Source organism: Schistosoma mansoni, chromosome 1, assembly GCF_000237925.1.
Source record: "Schistosoma mansoni strain Puerto Rico chromosome 1, complete genome".
Lineage (NCBI taxonomy): Eukaryota > Metazoa > Platyhelminthes > Trematoda > Strigeidida > Schistosomatidae > Schistosoma > Schistosoma mansoni.
Window position 1 is genome coordinate 39,324,633 of NC_031495.1, and position 10,807 is coordinate 39,335,439.

The 10,807-nt window shown below is 36.1% G+C and overlaps 1 protein-coding gene across 1 annotated transcript in view; it reads left to right on the forward strand.

Moving 5' to 3' along the window:
• The window catches only part of Smp_156760 (hypothetical protein), a gene marked incomplete at both ends in the record, with an annotated part of 11,391 nt that extends 9,073 nt beyond the window's left edge, over positions 1-2,318 (forward strand). The window contains one exon of the mRNA XM_018794363.1: positions 2,034-2,318. Within this exon, the coding sequence (XP_018648784.1) occupies positions 2,034-2,318 (285 nt within the window). The remainder of the gene's footprint in view (positions 1-2,033) is intronic.
• Between the last annotated feature and the right edge of the window lie 8,489 nt (positions 2,319-10,807).

Here is a 10,807-nt window from a genome sequence, read left to right on the forward strand (position 1 = left end):
ATTGACTCATGATCTCAACTCTATAAAAATCACTGATTATTAATTGACAGTAAGTGAATATCATTGAGTAGGGATCTACATTGATATATCTGCAGTTGTTAGCCCAGGGAATATCGCATTTGGTGTTTGAACTGGAAGGTACTATGTTTAGATTTGAATGCAAACATGAACACTGGAATATAACAGGTATATCTGACCGATAAGTCATATATAGAATGAAACGCGCATTCTGAGACCCATTGTTAGTTATAATTAATCTATCCTGAATAACTGATGAAAGACAATTTCTTGAAACTATGGATTATAAATCTCTTTTTGGCATATCAGCACTCTGTGGGGAATGCTTAGATCAAACGCAATCCTAAACGTCAATGGGACGATTAAAAAAACTAATAAAAATGAATTAAACTCCACCCCATTGTACAATCCAGTAGCCATATGGACTAAGTAACTAAGTGGATATATGATGAAACGGCATTTTAAGCGCCGAAGTGAGCATGAATTCTGGGATTTGTCAGGTACACCCAGCTGACGATTTCGAAATAGGATGAAACACCCGTTTTGGAACCTACTGCTAGCCACCATTCATCTCCTTTTATAGTATAAGATTGTAACTGAATTCGAATGTGAACGATTCAAGATTAGAAATTGAAAGTAATTTTTGAAATTTTTATCGGTATAATTCTGTATTGTGAACTTCCTAAAGTTGGATTTTTTAACAAGGTAGAGTGAAACAGATTAAAATGACTGGTGATTTTGAAAATTCATAATAATCAGATATATCGAGCATCAAGAAAAACATGAATAGCGTTGGTGGGTATACAACTTAGAAGTTATATAATGTCGACAAGAGTGGTGATTAGATAGAAGTGTGTATTATTATTAATGGCTTTATTTAATATTATGTATTTGGTACACTACAGAATCCTCAGCACAATGTATTTTAACAAGTTTCCTTTTTTATTGATTGATTGGTCCTGATGATAAACATTGAGTGGTCGCCAGTTAGTTGTCAGCAGTTCAGGAATGGACATCTGAATAATGTTCATTGTCTTCAATGCATATTTCCAGCCATCACGATATCTCTGGTTGTACTTTTTTGTGACTTGTACAGCGAAAGGTCGTAAACTTTTCGTAAACGCTCCTGAATAGCTTATGCGATTAATAGACTTAATGATGTGTTAAAACCAACAAAGAAGGGTAACTTGTTGAAATCTCTAGATGACAGGAATAGGTGGACCAAATATTCAAGCAGGCCACCTGAGGTTGGACAGAGGAAGTTGATACATTTTAATTGAGGTTAATAATAAGGTGACTTCGTCTGAATAAAAACATAAATATTCTGGAGTTCAGTTTGTCTAGGGTCAAATAGTTAACACCGTCGGTTAGATTAACAATTAAAAAGAAAAATATTTAACGCTGTTTTTTGGCTCTTAGTGATGTTTCAACAAATAATGAAAAAATTCTCTCTTCAAAAAATGTCAACTTCGTTAGCTACTAACCTCTAATATTAAGGTAAGATGTTTGTGGATACTTTTCAATTTGATGGTAATAAAAAAACCGAAATGACTTCAAACAAATGACTATTGGAGGCCAGTGAACACAGAACAGATGTTTCCATTTAGCTTGAAACTTCCCATCAGCATTCACTAATTCACTGTGGATGGAACACAGTGAGTGGATTACTTTATAACCATTAAATCAAGATAAGATTATTCCTATTACAGACTTTAAACTTATTCAAAATACTGTGCAACTATCATTCGGACTGATCCCTAGCAAAGTGATGAGTATAAAGTTTGATAAGTTCTAAACTAAAGTGAAACACCTATTCAGTAAATACTCGATAGTGTTCAGTAATATTCTAGATGGCATTATTCCTCAATGTAATTAATCTACATTTTCTGAATATTCAAGTTGAAAATCATATAAATTTTCTACAACCTTCTTTATAATTTTGTTTTTTGATACATTTATGATCACGACATCTTCAATGACGATCATTACTTCTACTGCCCATCACAATAAATAAGGCTGAACGAGCAGATCGTGCAATTATAGATAGACACTTTCAAATAGCTATGGATTCTTGTTTGTATAAAGATGTAGATGATGAAACTGGTATACTTCTAGCTGATATACTACAATATTATACAAGACCAAATACAAATGAATATAATGTTGGCAAATATGAATTATGTGGTCTATTAACAAAAAATTCCCTATTGATTGCAATCTATGAAATTGGTAATCGAACTAATGATGCAAAACAATTATTAATTGAAATGAGAGATTATTTTGATGCTCAAGGAATGTAATTACTTTAATTCTATTTTGTTCTTTTTTCACTTTTCTTGGTCAGTACTATTACTTTCTGTAATGGCTTATAATTCCCTAAATTTTGAACTTTGGTTAATGGATACCTCCATCAACGGTTGCATTCTGTTATTCATATTTATTTGTGCTTTATATTTTACCTGCTTACAATTGAACTTCCAATCGTTGATTGTTCATTTTGCATACAATTATCTGATATTTACTTTGAAATGGCTTATATTTGGAATTTGGTTAAAAAAAAACTCCTTTTTTTATACTGTACATTTTTTTGGATTTTACTTTATTACAGTACATATAATAAAAATATTCTGTTGTTATAATGCGAATATATATATAGCGTGGGTATTGCGATAGGACTACGCGAAATTCTACCGATTGACCAAATTCAGATATCCTAGTTCGACCCCAATACTGTTCCCCAACTCCAATAAATCAGAACACAGCCGTTAAATAAGAATTGTTTATGGGGTCAGCAGCAGAACAAAAATGGTTTACAGACAAGGCATATTTATACAGTTACGATGACTATTAACAGTAACCAATGGAAAGGAAGGACACGTGAAGGTTATAATTAGGACGACTCAAAATTGACCAATAGGGAAACGACACATGAAAGTCATAGTTAGGACACTGTAAATAATGGCCAATAGGAAATAACATGCGAATTATGTGAAGAGTCTGAAAACATACCATTTTACATTCGAGATAATTTTTGGGATATTCTTGTGAATATCCTAACACCTCCCCTTGGAAAAAATTAATAGCGACGCAATCGTGGGTTTACCTGAAAGTTCTTTGGTTTTCTTCGTTTGCGCTTTGACCTCCTTCGAGGTAACGACGAAGAACCTGAAGAATGTTCTGCTTGGTTAGACGGCTCAGTTGCCTCCGTTGTAGGCATCGGCGGAAGTTGAAAAGTATCTAACAGTAAGTCGAGGGGAACTCGGTTAATAATTCCAACTTTTTCTTTGGCATCTCTTGGCCGTAGTTGTTTATGATGCCTGGTCCAGATTTCTTGGTTTACTCTGACCTCATACATGACCTTCCCCTGTCTCTTTGCGACTTCACCCTCTATCCATCTATCATACCCATGTCTATAGTCCCGAACATACACTTTCGCACCAACTTTGTAGGGAATTCTAGTGTTCTGCATTCGGGGATTCTGCCGGGTTACTCGCCTGGGTGCCATCGCACTATGGACTGTTCGTAGCTTCCAACCAGGCTGGAGGAGTTCGATGAATCGATTTTGGAGGTCTGTAGCATGCTGTTGTGTAGTAGCAGGAGTTTGTACTTGATTACAGATAGTGCTGATAGGAAGATTGGCAAGACCAAGTTCTTCGAACCAATCTAAACCCAGAAGGTTGAGAGGAGATTTGGTGATGTAGCACGTTCCGTTGAAGGTTGTATCTCTGAACGAAATACAGCAGTTAAGTTCACCATGAAGGCGGAGATGACCACCACATGCACTAACGGCTGTCTGCGAAGATGGTTTGATGGGAGGTTGACCCAAGGTTCGCCAAGTTTCTTTCGACAGAATAGTGATATCTGATGCAGTGTCCAACTGCAATCGAACTGGCTGACCATTGATTGAGAGGGTTAGAAATTTGCGTCGCGTGGCGGCATGGGTGTGGAAGACTGCTGCTAAACTTCCTGATGAGGGAAGCTGCTTTTTAGTATGACGACGTTGCGTCTGTGCATTTCGACGACTATTGGGTCGATGAGATTGACAAAAACCGCTTTTGTGACCAACTTTATGACAGCGATCGCACACCTGCTGTTTGAATGGACAAAATTTCACATAATGCCAGGCTCCACAGTGCCAACATGGAGAGGGGGGCTTCTTGTGAACCGGTCTGGAGTGATTAGAAAAAGAAGGAGCACTGGCTTCCGTAGGAGCACAGGTCTTCGATCTCGGAGATTTGTTCTGACGTTGAACAGCGTGAACTTCGGAACCACCCTGGCCCCCAGATTGGACCAAAGTGGTGTCACGCTGCAGGTTGACAATGCGTTGATACTCGTCGGTGATTGCATTAAGTGTCAGCGTTGGATCTTGTTCAAGGCGGTTCAGCAATCGAGTTCTGATGTCGGAGAATTTGGGTGATTGAAGACTACATATGAATACGAGGGATTTGAATTGGTCGTCGGTAAGGGATTTGAGCTTGAACCGTTCGCACTCACGGTTGACAATGCCAACATGGGTTAAGAAGTCATCGGACTCGTTCATGACCAGTTTTAAACAGCGATAACGCGTATTGAAGAGTGAATGATGGTCACCAAAAAGTTGACTGAGAGTTTGAACAGTGGCATCGAAGGAACGGTCTCGTGGGTTCTGCGGTAGAATATAGTTGCAATACTTATCAAGCTCTGATGGACCAAGTTTTCGAAGGAGAAGACGCACCTTCCACGAATCATCTCTGTCAGCAAGGTCGACTTTAAAAAGATCTTCATAACGTCTGAACCAGGTATCAAATGTAATATTGGCATCAGGATCATAAAGAAACTCTGAAATACCACTAGTAATACCGTCGACTGATTGAGGGATTGTTGGTGTACATGAGACTCGAGAAGAGATCTGCGTCTGAGTAAGCATCTCCATCAGCTTCAGCTGTTGCTTGAACAATTCTTCTAATTTAACTGGATCCATAGCTAGTCAGCAACTTGTTTGCAAAATCTCCGTCGCCAAATTGTTATAATGCGAATATATATATAGCGTGGGTATTGCGATAGGACTACGCGAAATTCTACCGATTGACCAAATTCAGATATCCTAGTTCGACCCCAATACTGTTCCCCAACTCCAATAAATCAGAACACAGCCGTTAAATAAGAATTGTTTATGGGGTCAGCAGCAGAACAAAAATGGTTTACAGACAAGGCATATTTATACAGTTACGATGACTATTAACAGTAACCAATGGAAAGGAAGGACACGTGAAGGTTATAATTAGGACGACTCAAAATTGACCAATAGGGAAACGACACATGAAAGTCATAGTTAGGACACTGTAAATAATGGCCAATAGGAAATAACATGCGAATTATGTGAAGAGTCTGAAAACATACCATTTTACATTCGAGATAATTTTTGGGATATTCTTGTGAATATCCTAACACTGTACACCCAAAAATCTATTGTTGATGAATAGGATGGGTAACTATTAATTCGTAGATGTCATTGTGATTAAACTATAGACTTGTGATCCACTTCATTGACTGTTGAGTGTGAAACAATCACTTCAGTCAAATGACTCGGTTACATCGGATATATAATTTTTTGTGCGAAGAATATTTATCACAAATGAATGGTTTTGACTAATATGATTCGATACCATTTGATCTGCACTAAGAAGGACAAGACACACTTGACATTGATCACCACCTAGTGATCAAACAATTGTGATTACATCTCAGTCCTACAGAAGGTCGGTCGCAGCCCGGATAGCTCAGTGGTAACGTCCCTGACTGTGAAGCTGAGTGACACGGGATTGAATCCGTCATGGAGTAGCAGTTCCCTCAAGATTACAGGTACACCTTGCTAACGAGTGCCAAGTAGAACGAAACCTGGGTCCAGGGTTTCCTGTTGACCACCTCCAACCACCATCTTATCTCAACATAGTGCACGTAGTGTCGAGCCACCTAGACTAGTGGCCATATTGCAACTTGATCGATTTGCACTAAGAAGGACTTGACACACATGACAGTGATCACCACCCAGTGATCAATCAATTGTGATTCTAGTCCTAGCTTAATTTTCGTTAGCAGCTTCCTAGACGTGTTTGTGGTCTTTGACAAAATCTAATTTTTCTACTCATTGGGATATTACAAATATATTATTTATTTAAAAGTACTCTTAGTTTACATATTATTATTATTATCTATGACCTGATATTTACTCGGGGTCGGAACTTTGTTGACATTACAACTAAACGGTTAAGTTTCCCCAAATAAACCATGAATTATCGAATATGTATACTCTTAATAATTTATTTAGCTAAATTAATGAGTTCTTACAGACTAGCAGATTCCACTTATAGATACTTATACGAATGAACATCATTGTAGAGTTATATACTGGACTAATGGTGTCAAACAATGATGACATTCCCAAACTTCCTCTTCCATAACTAATACAACTATTACTGATGCTACTAACGATATTCATAGTGGTAGTAGTAGTAGTAGTAGTAGTAGTAGTAGTACCTTACCTCAACTCATAGTTTCAATCTATTCGTAAAACTCTGTGAAGCAGGCGGGAGTCCAGTACCATTATATCGCTGATAACTATAAAACATAAATTTACTATTTACCAATGTTTTAATTTCATCGATTACTCTTTTAGTTTCTATGTCCCAATTATTTTTAAATCTTATGAGAATTAGATTGTGAAAGGCCAAAAATATAAACAAAACTTATAATTTCTCATGAATATATATTCAATGTTTTAAAATGATTAATGTAACTAAATTAAACAAATTTTGTGTGTGTGTGTGTGTCTAGTTTGTCTGTTTCTATGCAAAACAAACAGAATTCATTTAACTTATTGGACATTGAAACTTTGTAACAGTTTAATGCACCTTTCTCCTTCTTTTTTTAAAAAAAAGGAAAAGCAAAGAAATATTAAGCGCTATATGTCTACTTAATCTATGTAGTATGTATTATATTAATGCCTGGTATAAATTTATACCCATATGTGTATAGTAAGACAGGTAAATAATAAGTCTGTCTGGATTGATAAATCGATTGGAAAATTCCAACCCAGCTACCCTTGATTAGTATATATATATATATATATATATATATATATATATTATATATATATATATATATATATATCACAATAGGGTTTGTGGAGACTCCATTGGTTAAGGCTTCTCGCTAGAATTTCAAGAAATCATCCTAAATCGTGGGCGAGCACCGCTGAAAAGTCCTATACTAGGACGAAACAACAGTCCAATGCTTCCAGGTTTTCAATGGTGGTCTAACTTCAATTGACTTATGAATTTGTATTTAGAACAAGAAATTGATCATGTCGATTTTGGAAACAATGTTTAAAAGTTGAGGTGGGAAAGTGGTGTATAATGATGGATTACTTGGTAGTTCTTGAATATTTGTTTTTTTTCTCTTTTTTTACTTAAAATGTTTTATTGTTTTTTATAATGAAACGAAAGAGAGTAAATAGACAGAAGATTGTTAATAACTGAAGTTAGTTTTTGCAAGATTAAATGCCATGGAATAATTAGCTGGTTAATTAGACATTCTAAAAAAAAAGTTTTAATGTAGTCTAAAATTAATGTATAAATTGTTTTACCATGTAAGTGATTAATGTGAACGAAATCAAAGGGTGATTTAATTGTAAACAATGTAGAACCCGGGATACATATGTGCACAGGTTCAAGTCACTACAACATATCAGCATAGTGAAATTAGATTATAAAGACAGAAGTCAGAGGGTGATTCATATATGCTATTTTGGATAGTGATATCATTACCAATTTTTCAAAGCATATTGGAAATTTTGGTAAAGCTAAAGTGTACTGTCGAACCAATCAGGATAGAGAAAAGAACTTCAAGGTCATGGAATATATACCAATCTAGTATCAAGTTTATCGAGGTATATAAAATCAGGTTGCTAACAGTGGACGGTATAGTGACCAGTGTTTGTAAAGAAAACATCATTAGGTATTTACAAAATGTTGGCTTGCTGAACACACTTGTGTGTGAATGTGGAAATAAAATGACAGTGCATGAGTGTACAGAAACATGAGATGGGATGATTTTTTACTGCAATGTTTTCTAGGGTCAAGATTAGGGTAAAAACTTGTGTTAGAGGTTAGGACTCGGGTAAAATAGGTTTAGGAGTAGGGTTCATGATTAACATTAGGAGATACGGCATCAACTAGCTATTATTTTTAACACCGAACCATAATCCAATTATTAAACTCTAATATTTAGAGACCTACAGTCCAATCGTAAAAATTTATTTATCACGCAAAAACAATAGATTCATAAGTTTTCTTAGTTTGAACTATAATCCATTCACATACTGCTTTCTGATCGGCTAAAATCTCAAAGTCCTTCGGTAGTATCCTTTCCATTTACTAACACTTCCTTACTGAATGAATTTTGAAACGAAAGTTGGACTGTTGTATCAATCCATCTCTTTTGTATACTAAATCACGAAATTGAACGATTAAGAGCTTGATTTTTCTGAGGATTTTGCAATCAGTATAAACAAAGCTATTAATTACTATTTAGTCTATTAGTGATTAATACTTGTAAATATCATCTTCAAAAAGAAAAAGACACTTTTTATCACACCAAATTAAGTGTATAATTAGTGGATCTGGCACACAGTTCAGTCACTTTCGAAAATAATTAAAATTTAATGAGCTGGGTTAGGCGAGAAACTACTACCATAAGGACTCAGAGTTGGCTCAAGGTTGCTCGTGCTGGTTAACGCACCATCGGTTTAGCACAGGGACAAGGTCATATAGGTCGCTGATCTAATTGACGATTTTATCACGAGATAATAATTGAGAGTGCCATAAGTCATAACAGTCAGACATATTTACTTATGGACTGGTGATAACCAAATGAGAAATATCCAGTAAAATTCAGTTGAATAGTACGCATTGCATCTCATCTGTTCTAGAAACCAGTTAATGAAGTGTCTATGAGCACGTTTCGTGTGTCAACCAGTAGAAAATTTAAAACACCCATTAAATACAATAATGTATGTAGTTTTCAATTAAATCTGAGAACATTTTTGATTCATTCATGAAGCTGTACACAAAAGGGTAACCAAACTAAATGTTTAGTAGGTGGGAGCCTTTAAATCGTACATTAATGGCTGGAAGTTAAGTGTTCAAACAAATGACCCCCAACTTTTTGAAGCCTCGTTACTTCTAAATATGAAGAATAGTGTTGAAAAAATTTCTTAGGAAAAGTTAGTACAGTAAGTAGTTGATTTTCATAGTTTGGATGACGGACTGACCTAATTTAGACAACCATTAAAACCCAAGAACTGGACAGCTATTTCGTCCTTCTATGGGACTCCTCGCCAGTACCAATCCACGACTCTACAGAAAACCCAACCCAAGATCGTAACGGCGAACTCCTAAACTTTAGACCATATGATTATGTATCCAGTGGTCGGTATTCCTAACTTCAATCGATTCACAATAGTGCATAAGTATCTTTCATACTATTTAATTGGCAACTACCTCACATCCAACATAGCTGAATTTCACTGATGTAATGGAAGGTGTTCGTGCATTATTGCGAATCATTTGATGCTAGAAATATAAACGACTAGATGCCGAACTATCAGTCTAAAGGTTAAGTGCTTTACACAATGTTTCTAGGTTGATTCCCCAGTGGGGCCGTGGGTCATTATTGATAACTCGCATACCAAAACAAAACAGCTTTTCAATCATTCTTGGTTTCTCTGTGGTTGTCTGAGGTCAATCAGAAATGCAAACTACACAAACCACTATATAAAAACTATTGATTGTTAAGTACACAGCAATAGAATGCCTTGAATTATCACTAAATCGATAATGGTTGGCAGCTATTCACGTTTTATGAGTAGTTTCGAGTAATATAGAACTGTTTTTCTTACCATTTATTTCACTCATCTAACAATCAAGTATTTTGCCACCATTTAGTCCAAGCTACCACTGAAATAAGCATAACTTTAGGCTAATAATAAGTATGGAGTTCTTTGTGACACCATGGAATAAATTCCGAGTAACAATTGTTATTCACTGAAATTATGGCCCAGTCGGTGGTAGGCCATCATTGAAAACCTTGAAGCACTGAATAGTCCTTTCCTCCTAGTATTGGACCCCTCAGTAGTGTGCGCCTAAGACCTTCACACTTAGCTTCTAGACCAATGGACCGGAGTCTAGATGTTTTAATGTCTAACCCAGGATCTTTGGCTCGGTTAACGTGCGCGGGGTCGCACTGTCAAGTAGTACCATGTTAAGACAAAACGGCTATCCAGCGCTTCCAGGTTTTCGTTGGCGGTCTAATATCGATCGTCCCATGATTTCAATGAAACTCAACAATCTTCACAACCCTATAATCACGATTGCTAGTTTCTTCAAAAACATATAATAAAGAATATTGAACTTGCTATATAGATTTATACGACAATACTTATTCATTTCATTGTATGATAGCACATCTCCGTGTAAACAATAACGTGCTTCTTTCTGAATACTTTTATTGATAATAAACTTTTGTAAAAAATAATTTAGTTAGCAAGTTGACAAGTCAACAAAAACTCAATGATCAAGAGGTTGGACACAGTTGATGAATATGAAATGGATCAGAAGGGGTTTTGTGGCGATTTCAGTATTTTCATAGGTGAAATCATGAGTCGATTGAAGCTAGACCACCATGGAAAACCTGGAAGCACTGGACGACCGTTTAGTCCTATTAGGGACTCCTTTGCAGACACCGTTGGATG